At 37.7% G+C, this 23,746-nt stretch overlaps 1 protein-coding gene and 1 pseudogene across 1 annotated transcript in view; one reads left to right on the top strand and one right to left on the bottom strand.

The window, feature by feature from the left end:
• FAAH2 (fatty acid amide hydrolase 2) overlaps positions 1-23,746 on the bottom strand; it is a 216,202-nt gene that overhangs the window by 99,838 nt on the left and 92,618 nt on the right. The window contains exons 6-7 of the mRNA XM_004064273.4: positions 18,229-18,364; positions 16,017-16,134 (exon numbers count right to left, since the gene is read on the bottom strand). Of these exons, the coding sequence (XP_004064321.1) occupies positions 16,017-16,134; positions 18,229-18,364 (254 nt within the window). The remainder of the gene's footprint in view (positions 1-16,016; positions 16,135-18,228; positions 18,365-23,746) is intronic.
• On the top strand, positions 1,389-4,381 carry LOC101124014 (C-1-tetrahydrofolate synthase, cytoplasmic-like; annotated as a pseudogene).

Raw genomic sequence — 23,746 nt, 5'->3', positions numbered from 1 at the left:
TTACACAATATTTGACAATGTTATGTAAATGACAGAATATACATTTTCTTATCTGCATATAGAACATTCTCCCAAATTAACTACATGCTTGGCCATATAGCAAGGCTCAATACACTTGAAAAAATAATAATTATATCAAGTATCTAATTGGACCACAGTGGGATAAATGTAGAAATCAATATGAAGAGGAACTCTCAAAACAACACAAATACATGGGAACTAAATAACTTGCTCCTGCATGAATTTTGGGTAAACAATGAAATTAAGGCAGAAATAAAATAATATTTTTGAAACATAAAAATGGGGACACAACATACCAAAACTCCTGGGATGCAACAATAGCAGTATTAAGAGGAAAAATCATGGCATTAAATGCCTTCATCCAAAAGAGAGAAAAATCCCCAACTAACAACCTAATGCTCCACTTCAAGGAAGTAGAAAAATAAGAAAAAAAAACAAAACTAAACCTAAAGCTAGCAGAATAAAAGAAATAACAAACACCAAAGCAGCACTAAATGAAATTAAGATTAAAATAATTATACAATCACTAAAATGAAAAGTTTGTTCCTTGAAAGGATAGACATAATTGATAGACCACCAACTAGATTAATTGAGAAGACAGCTGACTCAAATAAACACAATCAGAAATGATAGTGTTGACATTACAACCAATATCACAGAAACAGAAAAGATCATCAGAGACTATTATGAACACAAACTAGAAAACCTAGAAAACATGGATACTTCCTGGACACATACAACCTCCCAAGATTGAACCAGAAAGAAATGGAAATCCTAAACAGACCAATAACAAGTAATGAATTTGAATCTGTAATATAAAATATCCAACAAAAATGGCCCAGGACCAGATTGATTCACAGCTGGATTTTACCAGACATACAAAAAACTTGTCCCAATCTTACTTAAATTATGCCAAAAAATCAAGGAAGAACAATTCCTCTCTAACTCATTCTATGAAAGCAGTATCACCTGATACAAATATTATGCAAGGAAAGAATAAAAAAACCTTACAAGCTAACATACCTGCTGCATATTGATGCATAAATCCACAATAAAATATTAGCAAATTTAAACAAACAGTACATCAAGCCATGTGGGTTTGATCCCAGAGATTCAAGGATGGTTCAACATATGCAAATCAATAATGTAATTAACCACATAAACAGAATAAAAAACAAACACTACATGATCATCTCAACTGATGAAGAAAAACGACTTGATAAAATCCAACATTTCTTCACAACCAACTAGGCATTGAATATACATACCTCAAATTAATAAAAGCCATCTATGACAAACTCATAGCCAACATCATACTGAATGAGGATAAGGTTAAAGCATTCCTCCTAAGAACTAAACAGGATATTGGTGGTGTCCATCGTGGGCAGCGGACTAATAAAGGCCATGGCACCAGCAGAAATCCTGAACAGGAAGGAGAACTCCGCACAAATAAGGGCGAGACTGAAGAATCAAGTCACTCAGTTGAAGGACAAGTACCTGGTTTCACACCAGGCCTGGCAATATTACAGGTTGGCAACAGAGATGATTCCAATCTTTATATAATGTGAAGCTGAAGGCTGCTGAAGAGATTGGGATGAAAGCCACTGACATTAAGTTACCAAGAACAACCACAGAATCTGAGGTGATCAAGTACATCATACCTTTGAATGAAGACTCTACTATACACGGGTTCGTAGTGCAGCTACCTCTAGATTCAGACAATACACTGAAGGAGTGATCAATGCTATTGCACCTGAAAAGGATGTGGATGGATTGACTAGCATCAGTGCTGGGAAACTTGCTAGAGGTGACCTAAATGACTGTTTCATTCCTTGTATGCCTAAAGGATGCTTGGAACTCATGAAAGAGACAGGGGTGCAGATTGCCAGAAGGCATGCTGTGGTGGTTGGGTGCAGTAAAATAGTCAGGGCCCCGATGTGTGACTTGCTTCTGTCAAACAATGCCACAGTGACCACCTGCCACTCCAAGACTGCCAATCTGGATGAGGAGGTAAGTAAAGGTGACATCCTGGTGGTTGCAACTGGTCGGCCTGAAATTGTCAAAGGGGAATGGATCAAACCTGGCAATAGTCATCAACTGTGGAATCAATTATGTCCCAGATGATAAAAAAAAAATGGGAGAAAAGTTGTGGGTGATGTGGCATATGACAAGGCCCGTTCCTGGTGGCTTAGGGCTCATGACGGTTGCAATGCTCATGCAGAGCACTGTAGAGAGTGCCAAGCGTTTCCTGGAGAAATTTAAGCCAGGAAAGTGGATGATTCAGTATAACAACCTTAACCTCAAGACACCTGTTCCAAGTGACATTGATATATCACGATCTTGTAAACCGAAGCCCATTGGTAAGCTGGCTTGAGGAATTGGTCTGCTGTCTGAAGAGGTAGAATTATATGGTGAAACAAAGGCCAAAGTTCTGCTGTCAGCACTAGAATGCCTGAAGCACCAGCCTGATGGGAAATATCAGGTGGTGACTGGAATAACTCCAACACCCCTGGGAGAAGGGAAAAGCACGACTACAATCGGGCTGGTGCAAGCCCTTCTTGCCCATCTCTACCAGAACTTTTTTATGTGTGTGCGACAGCCTTCTCAGGGCCCCACCTTTGGAATAAAAGGTGGTGCTGCAGGAGGCGGCTACTCCCAGGTCATTCCTATGGAAGAGTTTAATCTCCACCTCACAGGTGACATCCATGCCATCACTGTATCTAATAACCTTGTTGCTGCGGCTATTGATGCTCAGATATTTCATGAACTGACCCAGACAGACAAGGCTATCTTTACTCATTTGGTGCCATCAGTAAATGGAGTGAGAAAGTTCTCTGATATCCACATACAAAGGTTAAACAGACTAGGCATTGACAAGACTGACTCTACCACACTGATAGATGAAGAGATAAACAGATTTGCAAGATTGGACATTGATCCAGAAACCACAGCTTGGCAAAGAGTGTTGAATACCAATGATAGATTCCTGAGGAAGATCACGATTGGACAGGCTCCAACGAAGAAAAGTCACACACAGACGGTCCACTTTGATATCTCTGTGGCCAGTGAAATTATGGCTGTCCTGGCTCTCACCACTTCTCTAGAAGACAGGAGAGAGAGACTGGGAAAAATGGTGGTGGCATCCAGTAAGAAAGGAGAGCCCGTCAGTGCTGAAGATCTGGGGATGAGTGGTGCATTGATAGTGCTTATGAAGGACACAAGCAAGCCCAATCTCATGCAGAGATTGGAGGGCACTCCAGTGTTTGTCCATGCCGGCCCATTTGCCAACATCGCACACGGCAATTCCTCTATCATTGAAGACCGGATCACACTCTAGCTTGTTGGCCCAGAAGGGTTTGTAGTGACGGAGGCGGGATTTGGAGCAGACATTGGGATAGAAAAATTTTTTAACATCAAATCCCAGTATTCCGGTCTCCACCCTCACGTGGTGGTGCTTGTTGCCACTGTCAGCGCTCTAAAGATGCACAGGGGTGGCCCTATGGTCACTGCTGGAATGCCTCTTCCCAAGGCTTACATAGAGGAGAACCTGGAGCTGGTTGAAAAAGGCTTCAGTAACTTGAAGAAACAAACTGAAAATGCCGGAATGTTTGGAATTCCAATAGTAGTGGCCGTGAATGCATTCAAGACAGATACAGAGACTGAGCTGGACCTCATCGGCTGCCTTTCCAGAGAACAGAGGGCTTTTGATGCCGTGAAGTGCACTCACTGGCAGAAGGGGGCAAGGGTACCTTAGCCCTGGCTCAGGCTGTCCAGAGAGCAGGACAAGCACCCAGCAGCTTCCAACTCCTTTATGACCTCAAGCTCCCAGTTGAGGATAAAATCAGGATCATTGCACAGAAGATCTATGGAGCAGACAACATTGAATTACTCCTCAAAGTTCAACACAAAGCTGAAGTCTACACAAAGCAGGGCTTTGGGAATCTCCCCATCTGCATGGCCAAAACACACTTGTCCTTGTCTCACAACGCAGAACGAAAAGGTGTCCCTACAGGATTCGTTCTGACCATTCGTGACATCCATGCCAGCATCGGGGCTGGTTTTCTGTACCCTTTAGTAGGAACGATGAGCACAATGGACTCCCCACCCAGCCCTGTTTTTATGATACTGATTTGGACCCTGAAACAGAACAGGTGAATGGATTAGTCTAAACAGATCATCATCCATCTTCAAGAAGCTACTTTGAAAATCTGGCCAGTGTCTATTCAGGCCCACTGGGAGTTAGGAAGTATAAGGGAGCCAAGAGTCAGCCCCTGCCCAGAAGATCTGAAACTAATAGTAGGAGTTTCCCCGGATGTCATTTTCAGCCTTAATTCTCATCGTGTATAAATTAACATAAATCATGCACATGTCTATTTACGTTAGTGACGTTCCACAGAATAAAAGGAAATAGTTTTGCCAAAAAAAACTACAAAAAACAAGAACTGAAAAAAGACAAGGATCTCCACTCTCACCACTCCTATTCAACATAGTACTGGCAGTTCTAGCCAGAGGAAAGGGATCCAAATTTAAAAAGAAGTAGTCATGTTATCTCTGCTTGCTGATGACATATCTAGAAAACCTAGACTTTACATAAAATTCCTATATTTGATAAACAATTTTGGTAAAGTTTCAGTATACCAAATCAATGTAAATAAAGTCAGTAGCATTTCGATACACCAATAGCATTAAACCTAAGAAACAAATAAAAAATTCCATCTCATTTACACTAGCCATTTACAAAAATAAAATACTAGGAATATGTTTAACCAAGGAGGTTAAAGATCACTATAAGGAGAAATACAAAACACTGATATAATAAATCATAGATGCCAGAAACAGAAAAAGATCTTATGCTCATGGACGGGAAGTATCACTAGTTAAAATGACCATACTGCCAAGAGCAATCTACAGATTAAACATAACTCCTATCATTACAAAGATAATTTTTCACAGAATTAGAAAAAAATCCTAGAATACATATACAACAAAAAAAGAGCCTGAAGAGCCAAATAAATTTTTCATAAAAAGAAAAAAGAGGCCCCACATTATCTGACTTCAAAATATACTAAAAAACTATAGCAACAAAGACTGTATGGTAATGGTAAAAAAATGGAGACATAGAATGGAACCAAATAGAGAACCAAGAAATAAAGCCACATACCTATAAAAAACTGAACTTTCACAAAGTTGACAAAAATAAACAGTGAAGAAAGGATATGAAATATTGCTTTACTGAATAGCAATAAAGAGTTCTGGCAAAATTGGCTAGCCATATTCAGAATAATGAAACTGGACCCCTCTCTCTCACCATATACAAAAATGAACTCAAGTTTCATTTATGACTTAAATGTAAGACCTCAAACAAGAAAAATCCTAAGGAAAAAAAATAGAAAAAACTCTTCTGACATGGAGGGAAAGAATTTATGACTAAGACCTCAAAAGCAAATGCAATGAAAACAAAAGTACACAAAAGGAACATAAACTATTTTAGCTTCTGTACGGCAAAGGAAATAATCAACAGAGCAAAAAGACAAACTACAGAAGAGAAGAAAATATTTGCAAATTATGCCTCTGAAAATGGTCTAATATCCACAGTCTACAAGAAACCAAAACAAATCAACAAAAAAAAAAACCCATTAAAAAGTGAGCAAAAAACATGAATAGACATTTCTTAAAATAAGACATGCAATTGGCTACAAAAAAAAAATTATGAAAAGGTGCTCAACATCACTAGTCATCAGAGAAATGTAAATTAAAACCACAATGAGATACCATCTTACACCAGTCAGAATGGCTATTTTTTAAGGTAAAAAATAACAGTTGTTGGCGAGAATGCAGAAAAAAAGGAATGCTTATACACTGTTGGCATATTGTAAAGTAGTAAAATTTCTATGGAAAACAGTATGGAGGTTTCTCAAAGAACCAAAATAAAGCTACCATTCAGCACTGCATTTCCACTCCTGACTATCTAACCAAAAGAAAAAAATTATTATATCAAAAAGACACCTAAACTTGTGTGTTGTGTTTATTGCAACACTATTTACAATAGCAGTCATGGAATAAACCTAAGTTTCTACCAATGGTTGACTGGATAAAGAAATGTGATATATAAACACCACAGAACACTATACGGCCATAAAAAATGAAAGCATGCCCTTTGCAACCACGTGGATTTAGCTTGAGGCCATTATCCTAAGTTAAACAACTCAGAAACAGAAAGTCTGTTTCTCACTTATAAGTGGAAACTAAACAATGGATAAACTTGGACAAGTAGGCAGAAATAATTGACACTGGCAACTCAAAAATATGGAAGGGTGGGAGGTAGATGAGGGCTGAAAAATTACCTGTGGGATAAAATGTTCACTGTTTGCATGATTGGTACACTAGAAGCCCAAACTTCACCATTACACAATATATCCATTTAACAACATGCACAAGTACCCTTTCAATCTAAAATAATAAAAAATAAAGTACAATAAATATAAGACTTGACTGTGAAATTCCTAGAGGAAAATAGAGAGAAAAAGCTCCGTGACATTGGTCTTGGCAATTGTTTTTTGCATGTATCTCCGAAAGCACAGGCTAATAAAGCAAAAATAGACAAATTGGTTTAGAGCAAACTAAAAAGTATTTTCACACAAAGAAAACAATATAAAATACAAAGGCAACCTACTGAATGGGATAAAACATTTGTAAAACATATATTTGATATAGGATTAATATTCAAAATATACAAGGAATTCATAGACCTTATCAGAAACAAATGACTTAATTGAAAAATTGGCAAACAACCTGAATAGACATTTCTTCAAAGGAGACATGCAACTGGCCCCTAGGTATATGAAAAAAAAAATCAACAACACGAATCATCAGGTGAATGCACACCAAAGCCAAGATGAGATGTCACCTCCCACCCAATAGCATAGCTATTATTTTTTTTTAAAGGTAAGTGTTGGTGAGGACAGGGAGAAAAGGGAAACCTTGTACACTGTGGTAGAAATGTAAATTTGTACAGCCATTCAAAACATTAAAAATAGAACTACCATATGATCCAGCAATGCTACTTCTAGTAATATATTTGAAGTAATTCAAATCAGGATCTCTAAGAAGTACCTGCAATCCCATGTTCTCTGCAGTATTATTTATAATTGCTAAGATATGAAAATATCCTAAGTGTGCGTTGATGGATGGATAAAGAAAATGCTGTATATACATGCACTGGAATATTATTCAGCCTTAAAAGTATAGAAAATTTTGCAATTTTCAACAATATAGATGGACCTGAAGGGCATTATGTTAAGTGAAATAAACCAGACACAGAAAAACAAATGTTTTATAATATCATTTATTTATGTAATCTAAAAAAGTCAAATTCCTAGAAGTAGAGAGTAGAATGGTAGTTGCCAGGAATTGGGGTGGGGTAAGGGGATGAAATAAAGCTATGTTGGTCAGAGGGTACAAACTTTCATTTGTATTAGTCATTATATATTATATATGTATATATATATATATGTGTGTGTGTGTAGGTGTGCGTGTGTGTGCGTGTGTATGTGTAAGGGTACTAAAATTAGGGTACTCCAGAGAAGCAGAAGGAATTTCTTCTGCTTCTCTGGAGTACCATAACAAAGCCACTTTGGAAGACAATCTCAAGATTTCTAACAAAGCAAAGTATATTGTGTTCCTTGGTACTACCTAATCGAATAGAAAACATGTCTATGGAAAAGGTGCACATAAATGATTATAACAGCTTTTGTTCAAAGATAACAATATTTTGAAACAACCAAGATGTCCTTTACTAGGTAAATAGGTAAAATATGGTGGTACATCCTTAAAATGAAATATTATTCAGAGATAAAAAGAGTTACCAAGCCACGAAAAGACATGGAGGGAACTTAAATGCATATTTCAATGTGAAAGAAGCAAGTATAAAAAGGTTACATAATTTAGATTCTAAATATATGATATTAGGGGAAAGGCAAAAGTATAAAGACAGTAAAAAATCTGTGGTTTCCAGTAGGAGTGGAGAGAATGTATGAATAAATAAGTGATGCACAGAAGTTTTTTGAGTGGCAAAAACTACTATTCTGTATGATATTGTAATGATAGTTACATGGCATTATGCATTTGTCAAATGCTGTAAAACTGTACAATATAAACACTAATGTAAACTATGGAGTTTAGTTAATAATATATCAATATTGTTTCATCAGTCATGAAACATGTACCCTACTAGTGAAAGAAAGAGGGGCTACCCATGGACACTGTACTATCTGCTCAATCTTTTGGTGAATATATAACTGTTCTAAAAATAAAATCTGCTAATAAAAAATCCAACAGCACACAAGGCCTTGGCATATTTTTCTCCAAAATAGGTAAAAGTAAGGTGTTGCTAGGAAATATAGAAATGATAAAAAGACCTGGATTATAAAATATCCTCCACAAAGTTTGATGCCCTAACTCCTTTCCTTTTATTCTGACTTAGAAAGAATTACAGACCAACATCAGTTAGCAACTATTGAGTTTCTGCTACAAAATCAAAAAAGCTCGCTCTTTATATTGAACCTGAAAGTGGATAAAGTTCAAATTGCTATATAAAGTTATTAACTTTAGAGAAATATTTAAATGTGTTATGCCATATTAAAATTCTGGAATACTAAATCCTTAATATTTTTATTCTCCTGAGTCAAAAGTTTTCATTTCTTCTTGGCTATTTATTCTGACAGGAGAACCTTAATATCATTTTCTCAACTTCCATAATAAAAGTTGCTAATTTGATTTTAGTTGCTATAAAATATAGCCATCCTGTCCTAAAACATGGTATTTTTCTGACAATAGCTTGGGAATGGTGGAGGTGGCACACATCCTTACCCCACCTCCAATGATGTAATAATGTCTTTCTCTATTTACCTCCTCCCTCCTCAGATACACACATCACTCATTCTCATGTTCCTCCACTTCCTCCTTTTCAGAAAATATACAGAAACAAAGAGACATAAATTAATTTGTGCAATGACAGATTATAGAACAGCAGGCCTGTTGGTGTTTCAGAAATGCATTTATCACTGTGATGGAATTTTGGAGTGTGCCTAGGAACTTTATAAAATGGAATGATATTTGTAATCCCAGTGACAGGGATTATATAGGCTATGGGATCTATCCACCAACAACTCAAGCTATAAAACTAAGTTTCTTTTTTTATTCAAAACTCATTTTAGGACTCTTAGTAAAGTTCTGTAATTTTTCTCTGGTAGGTTCTACAATCTTATTTTTAGAGTCTGTAGGCATTTTGTAGGATTTTCTGCTTGTCTTCTCTGTTTTCCTCATGCTAATTTTTATCTGGTTATTGCTGATATGTTAGCTATGGTTTTTCTTATTTTCATCGTACATCCTATTTTAGGTTGAACTCATTTATTCTAAGAGTTTTAAAATAGCACTCCTTGAGTTTTACAAGAATATACTCATATCTTAATCTATAAATAATTATTGATTTGTCTTTTTTTCATAGTCACACCTCTTATTTCTAATTTCTCTTTGGCATACTTTCTATAAATAATAATGGTGATGGCTAGCATGCTTATCTAACTTTATATTTTAAAGAGATTGCCTTGGATTTCATGCAGATAATATAAAAAAGAATTGAACAATGAGATCACATGAACACAGGAAGGGAAATATCACACTCTGGGGACTGTTGTGGGGTGGGGGGAGGGGGGAGGGATAGCATTGGGAGATATACCTAATGCTAGATGACGAGTTAGTGGGTGCAGCGCACCAGCATGGCACATGTATACATATGGAACTAACCTGCACAATGTGCACATGTACCCTAAAACTTAAAGTATAATAAAAAAAGAACATAGTATGGCAAAAATTAATTTTTAATCAGAAATAGACATCTGAATTTTATAAAATGCTTTCTGGAAAAATATTTAGGTTATAAAATTTCTCTTATGGAACCAACTTGTAAAGCATACAACAGTATTATAGATCCTTGTATTCCATACACCAATCTTCACTAGAGCCTGTTCTAAAATTATCCAATATGAAATGAAACTCCTAAATGAATTCACATGTATTTCAATCTGTCTCTTTTTTAGCATGTGACTATTTTAAACTATTATTTCAAACTAAACTATTCTGTGATAGCTCTCCCTGCTACCTGATGCCAACAGGTGATGAGGTCTGCAACATTGTCACTTCTGACACTGCAGAGAAAGTTTCAATAACAGTGAGACTCTTGGTTAGTATCAACAGTGAAAAAACCCATTTAGGAAAATTGGCTTTTCATACACATGAATTTCAGGCCAGCAAAAATATGGTTTTAATATCGTAAAGGGAAGGGTTTGGGGTCAGAATATTAAATTGGCTAGAGAATTTGGTAATGAAGAGTCTGTACATTAAGTTATTAAAATTTTTGCTTAAGCTACAGAACAGGAAGGGAGGTAATCCTACTGTGAGAGCAACTTATATGGACTAAAAGTTCAGTGTAAGTAATTTACTTCCGGAAATTCACTTACGTTTTTCCTTTTTTCCTCCTGCTCCAGGCTTCATAATTTTGCATTTATCCTACAGCTCCCCAGGAAAGTACCAATTTGCTTTGCCACTAGCATTCTATGGTTTATCAACCCAAGCAACCAAGGTATAGTACCTTAATTTTTCTATAGTTTTTCCTTTAATTACTTGTAAGTCTTAACATTTCTTGTGTTTTTATTGTTCACTTATATAACTTCTTTTATAATTTACCTTTCTCCTTTTCCTATGTCCCTGGTGGTATTTCTCTTATAATAGGTTATAGCCTGTTAATAAACCTCTATCATTTTTATTGGCAGTATTTTCTATTATTTCTTTCATTTAGATATTAATTCAGATATGTGAAGCTATCTTAATACACGTAAAAATTAATATAGGAAGAAATTCTGTTTCTGGGCTTATAACTTATGAAGATCTCACTTTTCTTTTATCCTCATTAAGCATTACAAAAAGAAATTTAAAAATCCACTGAGTTTTTATATGAATTACCTTTTCCCTATAGATTTAAAAATAACGTATAATTTTATAACATGACTTTCAAATCTAGTAACACAGTAATGTATCCACATATGCTATTTTTTTTTTTTTTTTAACGGAGTCTCACTCTGTCGCCCAGGCTGGAGTGCAGTGGTGAGATCTTCGCTCACTGCAAGCTCCGCCTCCCGGGTTGACGCCATTCTCCTGCCTCAGCCTCCCAAGTAGCTGGGACTACAGGCGCCCGCCACCGCGCCTGGATAATTTTTTGTATTTTGTTTAGTAGAGACGGGATTTCACCGTGTTAGCCAGGATGGCCTGGATGTCCTGACCTATGGTTTGAATAGATCGCCTCCAAAATTCAGGTGTTGCCAATGCATTATTATTAAGAGGGGGGCCCTAAAGAAGTGATTAGGCCATGAGGGCTGCCCTAGTTAATGCCATTACAGCCATTTTTACAAAGGCTTTATGCAGCCTTAGCAGCTGTCTCTTCCACTCTTCTGCCATGTTTCTCCCCTCTGGAGAATGCAGCAAGATGGCCCTCACCAGACACTGAACCTGCCAGAACCTTGATCTTGGACTTTCCTGTCTTCAGGTGTGTGAGAAATACATTTTTATTCTTTATAAGTTATTGAGTCACAGGCATTTTTTCATGGTGGCACAAAACAAAGATAGAATATAAAAGCCATCTTTTACCGCACTCAAGTTTCTTCTAGTTTTATATGTCTTTTTTTTTTTTATTATACTTTAAGTCTTAGGGTACATGTGCACAACATGCTGGTTTGTTACATATGTATACATGTGCCATGTTGGTGTGCTGCACCCATTATCTCATCATTTACATTAGGTATATCTCCTAATGCTATCCCTCCCCACTCCCCCCACCCCACAACAGGCCCCGGTGTGTGATGTTCCCCTTCCTGTGTCCAAGTGTTCTCATTGTACAATTCCCACCTATGAGTGAAAACATGCAGTATTTGGTTTTCTGTCCTTGTGATACTTTGCTGAGAATAATGGTTTCCAGCTTCATCCATGTCCCTACAAAGGACATGAAATCATCATTTTTTATGGCTGCATAGTATTCCATGGTGTATATGTGCCACATTTTCTTAATCCAGTCTATCATTGTTGGACATTTGGGTTGCTTCCAAGACTTTGCTATTGTGAATAGCATGTGTCTTTATGGGTATATACCCAGTAATGGGATGGCTGGGTCAAATGGTATTTCTAGTTCTAGATCCCTGAGGAATCGCCACACTAACTTCCACAATGGTTGAACTAGTTTACAGTCTCACCAACAGTGTAAAAGTGTTCCTATTTCTCCACATCCTCTCCAGCACCTGTTGTTTCCTGACTTTTTAATGATTGCCATTCCAACTGGTGTGAGATGGTATGTCATTGTGGTTTTGATTTGCATTTCTCTGATGGCCAGTGATGATGAGTATTTTTTCATGTGTCTTTTGGCTGCATAAATGTCTTCTTTTCAGAAGTGTCTGTTCATATCCTTTGCCCACTTTTTGATGGGGTTGTTTGTTTTTTTCTTGTAAATTTGTTTGAGTTCATTGTAGATTCTGGATGTTAGCCCTTTGTCAGATAAGTAGATTGCAAAAATTTTCTCCCATTCTGTAGGTTGCCTGTTCACCCTGATGGTAGTTTCTTTTGCTGTGCAGAAGCTCTTGAGTTTAATTAGATCCCATTTGTCAATTTTGGCTTTTGTTGCCATCGCTTTTGGTGTTTTACACATGAAGTCCTTGCCCATGCCTATGTCCTGAATGGTATTGCCTAGGTTTTCTTCTAGGGTTTTTATGGTTTTAGGTCTAACATTTAAGTCTTTAATCCATCTTGAATTAATTTTTGTATAAGGTGTAAGGAAGGGATCCAGTTTCAGCTTTCTACATATGGCTAGCCAGTTTTCCCAGCACCATTTGTTAAATAGGGAATACTTCCCCCATTTCTTGTTTTTGTCAGGTTTGTCAAAGATCAGATAGCTGTAGATGTGTGGCATTATTTCTGAGGGCTCTGTTCTGTTCCATTGGGCTATATCTCTGTTTTGGTACCAGTACCATGCTGTTTTGGTTACTGTAGTCTTCCAGTATAGTTTGAAGTCAGGTAGCATGATGCCTCCAGCTTTGTTCTTTTGGCTTAGGATTGACTTGGCAATGTGGGCTCTTTTTTGGTTCCATGTGAACTTTAAAGTAGCTTTTTCCAATCCTGTGAAGAAAGTCATTGGTAGCTTGATAGGGATGGCATTGAATCTATAAATTACCTTGGGCAGTATGGCCATTTTCATGATATTGATTCTTCCTATCCATGAGCATGCAATGTTCTTCCATTTGTTTGTATCCTCTTTTATTTCATTGAGCAGTAATTTGTAGTTCTCCTTGAAGAGGTCCTTCACATCCCTTGTAAGTTGGATTCCCAGGTATTTTATTCTCTTTGAAGCAATTGTGAATGGGAGTTCACTCATGATTTGGTTCTCTGTTTCTGTTACTGGTGTATAAGAATGCTTGTGATTTTTGCACATTGATTTTGTATCCTGAGACTTTGCTGAAGTTGCTTCTCAGCTTAAGGAGATTTTGGGCTGAGATGATGGGGTTTTCTAGATATACAATCATGTCATCTGCAAACAGGGACAATTTGACTTCCTCTTTTCTAATTGAATACCCTTTATTTCCTTCTCCTGCCTGATTTCCCTGACCAGAACTTCCAACACTATGTTGCATAGGAGTGGTGAGAGACAGCATCGCTGTCTTGTGCCAGTTTTCAAAGGGAATGCTTCCAGTTTTTGCCCATTCAGTATGATATTGGCTGTGGGTTTGTCATAGATAGCTCTTATTATTTTGAAATACGTCCCATCAATACCTAATTTATTGAGAGCTTTTAGCTTGAAGTGTTGTTAAATTTTGTCAAAGGCCTTTTCTGCATCTATTGAGATAATCATGTGGTTTTTGTCTTTGTTTCTGTTTATATGGTGGATTACGTTTATTGATTTGTGTATGTTGAACCAGCCCTGCATCCCAGGGATGAAGCCCACTTGATCATGGTAGATAAGCTTTTTGATGTGTTGCTTGATTCGGTTTGGCAGTATTTTATTTAGGATTTTTGCATCGATGTTCATCAGGGATATTGGCCTAAAATTCTCTTTTTTGGTTGTGTCTCTGCCAGGCTTTGGTATCAGGATGATGCTGGCCTCATAAAATGAGTTAGGGAGGATTCCCTCCTTTTCTATTGATTGGAATAGTTTCAGAAGGAATGGTACCAGCTCCTCCTTGTACCTCTGGTAGAATTTGGCTGTTAATCTGTCTGCTCCTGGACTTTTTTTTGGTTGCTAGGCTATTAATTATGGCGTCAATTTCAGAGCCTGTTATTGGTCTATTCAGAGATTCAACTTCTTCCTGGTTTACTCTTGGGAGGGTGTATGTGTCTAGGAATTTATCAATTTCTTCTAGATTTTCTAGTTTTTTTGCATAGAGATGTTTATAGTATTCTCTGATGGTAGTTTGTATTTCTGTGGGATTGTTGGTGATATCCCCTTCATCATTTTTTATTGCGTCTATTTGATTCTTCTCTCTTTCCTTCTTTATTAGTCTTGCCAGCGGTCTCTCAATTTTGTCGATCTTTTCAAAAAACTGGCATCTGGATTCATTGATTTTTTGAAGGGTTTTTTATGTCTCTATCTCCTTCAGTTCTTCTCTGATCTTAGTTATTTCTTGCCTTCTGCTAGCTTTTGAATGTGTTTGCTCTTGCTTCTCTAGTTCTTTTAATTGTGATGTTAGAGTGCCAATTTTAGATCATTCCTGCTTTCTCTTGTGGGCATTTAGTGCTATAAATTTCCCTCTACACACTGCTTTAAATGTGTCCCAGAGATTCTGGTATGTTGTGTCTTTGTTCTCGTTGGTTTCAAAGAACATCTTTTTTTCTGCCTTCATTTCGTTATGTACCCAGTAGTCATTCAGGAGCAGGTTGTTCAGTTTCCATGTAGTTAAGCGGTTTTGAGCAAGTTTCTTAATCATGAGTTCTAGTTTGTTTGCACTATGGTCTGAGAGACAGTTTGTTATAATTTTTGTTCTTTTACATTTGCTGAGGAGTGCTTTACATCCAACTATGTGGTCAATTTTGGAATAGGTGTGGTGTGGTGCTGAGAAGAATGTACATTCTGTTGATTTGGGGTGGAGAGTTCTGTAGATGTCTATTAGGTCTGCTTGGTGCAGAGCTGAATTCAATTCCCGGATATCCTTGTTAATTTTCTGTCTCATTGATCTGTCTAATGTTGACAGTGGGGTGTTAAAGTCTCCCATTATTATTGTGTGGGAGTCTGTTTCTTTGTAGGTCTCTAAGGACTTGCTTTATGAATCTGGGTGCTCCTGTATTGGGTGCATATATATTTAGGGTAGTTAGCTCTTCTTGTTGAATTGATCCCTTTACCATTATGTAAGGGCCTTCTTTGTCTTCCATTGTTTCCATGTAATAAGCTGTATTATTATTAAATTAAATAGTAGTTTAAAAATTACTTTTAAAATTTGATAGGTCTGTTCCCCTTATTATTCTTCTTTCCCAAATGAACTCCTGCTTTTAAAAAGACAAATTTGTGTTATTATTTCATCTGATTATAAAAGTATTTTAAAATAAAGCTCAGGCTAAAATGATTGCATATATAATGTTGTCTCTATTACCTAAAATTTACATCTACACATTAGCATAGGAGAATCACTGGATAGATACATACGAAATTATTAATGACGGTTACCTCCAAGCAATTTATTTATTTGATTTATCATACTTTATTTTCAAAGTACTCATTTCGTTACTAAAAAATAAAATATCTAAAATAACCATGAAAAATTACATCCAAAATTCCTTAGTTTAACTGTTCTGAAAACCTTAATTCCGTATGCTGACACAGAAATATTTGGCAGAAAGTGAAGTAAAGGGCTCAGAAGGATATCTCTTTGACTAAAAATAATTCCTAAACAAATTTTATTTAAAATTACCTTTTTCTGAGTCATAATGAGATCTTGGTCCACTTTGGACATTAAAAATGAGCCTCCATCATGTTCCATCCAGTAAAATTTTAAGTCTTTTAAATGTACCTTTGTGTCTAGTTTTAACCTGTGTAGGATTAAAAAGAAACTGACATCAATAAATTATTTAGATGTCCTTAATAGTTCAATCCTGACATCTGAGCTTCAGCTCTAATGAAGTATTTTTTCCCTGAGCACTGTGTGCCAGAAACAGTATTATACCTTTAGAATTTAGATTTGCATTTAAAAAATGTACTTGAGCTGCAAGGGAGAGAATGGTTTGAAATGCATCAAAATTGTAGACGTGGTGACAAGTCAAAACGCTTTGGTAGTAGTTCATGCTAGAAATGATTATAGCCTGAACTAGAACTATAACCATGGTAAGGGAGAGATATGTAAAGATGTAAGAAATCATTAGTAGGTAATTTCAATATGACTCAGCATTGCTTAGATGTAATGACTGAGAAAAATCGGAAATGAGGCTTTAGCAACTGGGTTGATTTTGGTCATCCAGTCACTGGGATTGGATAAGAATCAAAGTAGTGGATCAGGTTTCTGGAGCTTGAAAGAAAAATAATATCAGTTTCAGATATATTGAGTCTCAGTTATCTGAAATGGCCAGTCTTCCTGTAGTAGTAAATAGACAGTCCTCTAGCTTAAGTGAAAAAAGTGAGCTGAAGAGGCAGATTTTGGCATCATCTGTGTATGGAAAATGGTTGAAGTGGCAAGGGTAGATGGAGACATTCTGAGAGGGTAAGTAGAAAGAATAGAGATAAGTAAACCAGGTCCTTCTAGAATACCAATATATAAGAGATGAACAAAGGAAGAAGAGCCAGTAAGGCAGATGAAAGGAAAAGGAGCAATATCAAAAGGGTGGATTTTCCATAACATAAAGGATAAATGTTTAAGGGGATGGATACCTACCCCATTTTCCATGAAGCGATTATTATGCATTACATGACTGCTTCAAAATATCTCATGTAGCCCAAAAATATATACACCTGTTAGGTACTCACAAAAATTAAAAATAATTTTAAAAATGATTGAATCACAAGAGCCAAGGGCAGAGTTTGTTTCAATAATGATGGAGTAATATCAATATTGCCACCAGTTATAATGAGGTAATGAATGGTAAGTATTGAGAAGCAGTCATTATTCTTAGCAAAAATGCAAAAAAAAAAAATTCAGGGACCTTGGCAAGAATAATTTTGGTGGTAAAAACCAGTTTGTAGTGAATTCATTTATGAGATGGCAATGTGAGAATTTAGAGTTAATGAGTATAAATAATTCACACAAAGGATCTGGCAATGGGGCAAAAAGTGGCATAGAGTAGTGGCTTAAGGGGAATAAGGGGCTAAAAAAATGTTGTCTCTTTTTAAGATGAAAGACACTTAGGATGCTTAATAATAATGAGAAGGGTGCGCACGCATGTGTGTGTGTGTGAGAGAGAGAGAGAGAGGTTAAAGTCATACTAAGATGAGATAAGTAATGGAACAAAGATCTGAGAGAATAAGAGAACATAAGATCAAGAGCATAACTGAAACTACTTATATGCTAAAGCAAAATGGAAAGATATTTTCTCCACTCTAAGAGGAGAAAGAATGAATGCTGGAGACCTAGAAAAATGTGATGGTAAGAAACTGAAGTAAGTTACATATAGATTGCATTTTTTTATGAGATAAAATGTGGGATTATTTACTTGAAGGTAAAGGAAAGGAGAAGATCAGAGTTTTGCTGGAAATGGAAATAATTTGAAATGACTGCTATAGAAAATATATTTAAAAAGAGCTGTCTAGGGAACCAATTTCCAAGCAGCGTTGATGTCTAGGTGAGATTGGAAAGTATGTATATGGTGACAGATGTCAGAAGAATCAGAAAGGCTGAACTTAAAGTGAACGTAGTCCTTATGCACAAATTCACAAATGAACAACAAAAAGATTCACTGTTTCCTTCCCAAAAATAAGGCCTCTCTTTGTATTTTCTCAGTAAAATACTTTTACATGGCATCTTTCCAATTTGTGAAGCATGGTATCCATTTATATAAGTATATAAAGGCTCTCTCATAAAAACCTGTAATAATTATTTGCTTGAGGACTGAAAGTCTACCTCTATGACACTAATAAACAAAGAGAGAATGAATGTCAGGATAAGAGTCCAAGGAAATAAAAATAAATGAACATACCTTTTGATCCCAGGTCCTGCCATGACCTTCAACATGGGGGCCAGGTCTTCAGCATAGCGGCACATAGGACCAGTGCACAGAAACAACTGCTGGGCTCCCACAGCCAAGGGAAACTGACCTTTGTTGGGAACCACACCTGAAAGGATAGACAGTCAGGTTAGCTGCCCAAAATAAGACATGATCCCTGCATGTTGTATTTCATTATGGTGTTTAATCTATCTTAAATCTTTTTTCTCCTGGTTAAAACTTTTCAGGCCTTCTTATATCTCATTGCAGTGGTTTCACAATTTTACTAGCTCTCTTAAAAGCAGTGAATTTTTTTTCCTAATAGAGTCCAACGAAGAACTTCAATATAAAACAGGCAAAACCAGAGCTACTCTGATGGAAACAGGGTCCCTACTTATTAGACTATTCTCTCTTTCTGGGGATGGTTCTAAGGGTCTGCAGAGCCTATATGGAAAAGGACTAGTTAGAATACAGATTTAAAAATCTACTGGCCTAGAGGATAAAGTCAAAATTCCTTTAGCTTGTATACAAAGCTCTCTGCAACCTGATACCTAAACAGAAGCCATAACAAATTGTTTGCAATTTTCCGCAAAGAACAGGCTATTTTGATGCTCGTTTATAACTTTGTTTATGCCATTTCCTCTGCTTATAATACATTTCACGATTAATATGCCAGATGGATAACCAGATTTCAAGACTTAAGTGAAACTATAAGGCCTTTCTTGATCACCTACAATCTCTCAGCCCAAAATTTTCTTAACCTGATAAGCAACTTTAGCAAAGTCTCAGGATACAAAATCAATGTGCAAAAATCACAAGCATTCCAATATACCAATAATAGATATCCAAATCATGAGTGAGCGCTCATTCACAATTGCTAAAAAGAAAATAAAATATCTACGAATACAACTTACACGGGATGTGAAGGACCTCTTCAAGGAGAAGTACAAACCACTGCTCAAGGAAATAAGAGAGGACACAAACAAGTGGAAAAACATTTCATGCTCATGGATAGCAAGAATCAATACTGTAAAAATGGCCATACTACCCAAAGTAATTTATAGATTCAATACTATCCGTATCAAGCTACCATTGACTTTCTTCACAGAATTAGAAAAAACTACTTTAAATTTCATGTGGAACAAAATGAGCCCATTTAGCCAAGACAATCCTAAGTAAAAAGAACAAAGGTGGAGGCATCAGGCTACCTGGCTTAAAACAATATTACAAGGCTACAGTAACCAAAACAGCATGGTACTGGTACCAAAACACAGATATAGACCAATGGAACAGAACAGAGCCCTCAGATATAATGCCACACATCTACTACAATCTAGTCTTTGACAAACCTGAACAAAAACAAGAAATGGAAAAAGGATTTCCTATTTAATAAATGGTGCTGGGAAAACTGGCTAGCCATATGTGGAAAACTGAAACTGGATCAATTCCTACACCTTATACAAAAATTAACTCAACATGGATTAAAGACTTAAATGTAAGACCTAAAACCATAAAAATCCTAGAAGAAAACCTGGGCAATACCATTCAGGACATAGGCATGGGCAAAGACTTCATGACTAAAACACCAAAAGCAATGGCAACAGAAGCTAAAATTGACAAATGGGATCTAATTAAAGAGCTTCTGCACAGCAAAAGAAACTGTCATCAGTTTGAGCAGGCAACCTACAGAATAGGAGAACATTTTTGCAATTTATCCATCTGACAAAGATCTAATATCCAGAATCTACAAGAAACTTAAACAAATTTACAAGTAAACAAAAACATCAAAAAGTGGGTGAAGGATATGAACAGACACTTTTCAAAAGAAGGCATTTATGCAGCCAACAAACATATGCAAAACAAAGCTCATCATCACTGGTCATTAGAGAAATGCAAATCAAAACCACAATGAGATACCATCTCACGCCAGTTAGAATGGCGATCATTAAAAAGTCAGGATACAACAGATGCTGGAGAGAATGTGGAGAAATAAAAACGCTTTTTACATTGTTGGTTGGAGTGTAAATTAGTTCAACCATTGCGGAAGACAGTGTGGTGATTCTTCAACGATCTAGAACCAGAAATACCATTTGACCCAGCAATCCCATTACTGGTTTTATACCCAAAGGATTATAACGCATTCTACTATAAAGACACATGCACACGTATGTTAACTGCAGCACTATTCACAATAGCAAAGACTTAGAACTGACCCAAATGCCCATCAATGACAGACTGGATAAAGAAAATGTGACCATCATTCTCAGTGAGCTATAACAAGAAGAGAAAACCAAACACCACATGTTCTCACTCATAAGTGGGAGTTGAACAATGAGAACATATGGGCACAGGGAGTGGAATATCACACACCGGGGGCCTGTCAGAGGGTGAAGGGCTAGGGGAGGGAGAGCATTAGGAGAAATACCTAAGGTAGGTGACTGGTTGATGGGTGCAACAAACCACCATGGCACGTATATACCTATGTAACAAACCTGCATGTTCTGCACATATTTAAAAGATTATTTGTAGAGAAGATTAATAATATCGATGAACACGTAACAAGACTTATCAAGAAAAAGGGAGAAAAAAACAAAAATGATCAGTATCATGAATGAAAAAGGGATACAATTACAGATTGTATAGATATAGTACAGCCTGTAGTTATACTACAGTTATAGTAGATATAGACACAAGAATTAAGATAATGAAACAGGGGGGAGGAGCCAAGATGGCCGAATAGGAACAGCTCCGGTCTACAGCTCCCAGCGTGGGCGACGCAGAAGACGGGTGATTTCTGCATTTCCATCTGAGGTACCGGGTTCATCTCACTAGGGAGTGCCAGACAGTGGGCGCAGGCCAGCGGGTGCACGCACCATGCGCGAGCCTAAGCAGGGCGAGGCATTGCCTCACCTGGGAAGCGCAAGGGGTCAGGGAGTTCCCTTTCCGAGTCAAAGAAAGGGGTGACAGACGCACCTGGAAAATCGGGTCACTCCCACCCGAATATTGCGCTTTTCAGACCGGCTTAAAAAACGGCGCACCATGAGACTATATCCCACACCTGACTCGGAGGGTCCTACGCCCACGGAATCTCGCTGATTGCTAGCACAGCAGTCTGAGATCAAACTGCAAGGCAGCAGCGAGGCTGGGGGAGGGGCGCCCGCCATTGCCCAGGCTTGCTTAGGTAAACAAAGCAGCCGGGAAGCTCGAACTGGGTGGAGCCCACCACAGCTCAAGGAGGCTTGCCTGCCTCTGTAGGCTCCACCTCTGGGGGCAGGGCACAGACAAACAAAAAGACAGCAGTAACCTCTGCAGACTTAAATGTCCCTGTCTGACAGCTTTGAAGAGAGCAGTGGTTCTCCCAGCACGCAGCTGGAGATCTGAGAATGGGCAGACTGCCTCCTCAATTGGGTCCCTGACCCCTGACCCCCGAGCAGCCTAACTGGGAGGCACCCCCCAGCAGGGGCACACTGACACCTCACACGGCAGGGTATTCCAACAGACCTGCAGCTGAGGGTCCTGTCTGTTAGAAGGAAAACTAACAAACAGAAAGGACATCCACATCGAAAACCCATCTGTACATCACCATCGTCAAAGACCAAAAGTAGATAAAACCACAAAGATGGGGAAAAAACAGAACAGAAAAACTGGAAACTCTAAAACGCAGAGCACCTCTCCTCCTCCAAAGGAACGCAGTTCCTCACCAGCAATGGAACAAAGCTGGATGGAGAATGATTTTGACGAGCTGAGAGAAGAAGGCTTCAGACGATCAAATTACTCTGAGCTACGGGAGGACATTCAAACCAAAGGCAAAGAAGTTGAAAACTTTGAAAAAAATTTAGACGAATGTATAACTAGAATAACCAATACAGAGAAGTGCTTAAAGGAGCTGATGGAGCCGAAAACCAAGGCTCGAGAACTATGTGAAGAATGCAGAAGCCTCAGGAGCCGATGCGATCAAGTGGAAGAAAGGGTATCAGCAATGGAAGATGAAATGAATGAAATGAAGCGAGAAGGGAAGTCTAGAGAAAAAAGAATAAAAAGAAATGAGCAAAGCCTCCAAGAAATATGGGACTATGTGAAAAGACCAAATCTACGTCTGATTGGTGTACCTGAAAGTGATGCGGAGAATGGAACCAAGTTGGAAAACACTCTGCAGGATATTATCCGGGAGAACTTCCCCAATCTAGCAAGGCAGGCCAACATTCAGATTCAGGAAATACAGAGAACGCCACAAAGATACTCCTCGAGAAGAGCAACTCCAAGACACATAATTGTCAGATTCACCAAAGTTGAAATGAAGGAAAAAATGTTAAGGGCAGCCAGAGAGAAAGGTCGGGTTACCCTCAAAGGGAAGCCCATCAGACTAACAGTGGATTTCTCGGCAGAAACCCTACAAGCCAGAAGAGAGTGGGGGCCAATATTCAACATTCTTAAAGAAAAGAATTTTCAACCCAGAATTTCATATCCAGCCAAACTAAGCTTCATAAGTGAAGGAGGAATAAAATACTTTACAGACAAGCAAATGCTGAGAGATTTTGTCACCACCAGGCCTGCCCTAAAAGAGCTCCTGAAGGAAGCGCTAAACATGGAAAGGAACAACCAGTACCAGCCGCTGCAAAATCATGCCAAAATGTAAAGACCATTGAGACTAGGAAGAAACTGCATCAACTAATGAGCAAAATCACCAGCTAACATCATAATGACAGGATCAAATTCACACATAACAATGTTGACTTTAAATGTAAATAGACTAAATTCTCCAATTAAAAGACACAGACTGGCAAGTTGGATAAAGAGTCAAGACCCATCAGTGTGCTGTATTCAGGAAACCCATCTCACGTGCAGAGACACACATAGGCTCAAAATAAAAGGATGGAGGAAGATCTACCAAGCAAATGGAAAACAAAAAAAGGCAGGGGTTGCAATCCTAGTCTCTGATAAAACAGACTTTAAACCAACAAAGATCAAAAGAGACAAAGAAGGCCATTACATAATGGTAAAGGGATCAATTCAACAAGAGGAGCTAACTATCCTAAATATATATGCACCCAATACAGGAGCACCCAGATTCATAAAGCAAGTCCTGAGTGACCTACAAAGAGACTTAGACTCCCAAACAATAATAATGGGAGACTTTAACACCCCACTGTCAACATTAGACAGATCAACGAGACAGAAAGTCAACAAGGATACCCAGGAATTGAACTCAGCTCTGCACCAAGCAGACCTAATAGACATCTACAGAAGTCTCCACCCCAAATCAACAGAATATACATTCTTTTCAGCACCACACCACACCTATTCCAAAATTGACCACATAGTTGGAAGTAAAGCTCTCCTCAGCAAATGTAAAAGAACAGAAATTATAACAAACTATCTCTCAGACCACAGTGCAATCAAACTAGAACTCAGGATTAAAAATCTCACTCAAAGCCGCTCAACTACATGGAAACTGAACAACCTGCTCCTGAATGACTACTGGGTACATAACGAAATGAAGGCAGAAATAAAG

Source organism: Gorilla gorilla, chromosome X (genome assembly GCF_029281585.2).
Source record: "Gorilla gorilla gorilla isolate KB3781 chromosome X, NHGRI_mGorGor1-v2.1_pri, whole genome shotgun sequence".
NCBI lineage: Eukaryota > Metazoa > Chordata > Mammalia > Primates > Hominidae > Gorilla > Gorilla gorilla.
Note: the sequence above shows the minus strand (reverse complement) of the source record. Positions and strands in the feature narration are given on the sequence as shown.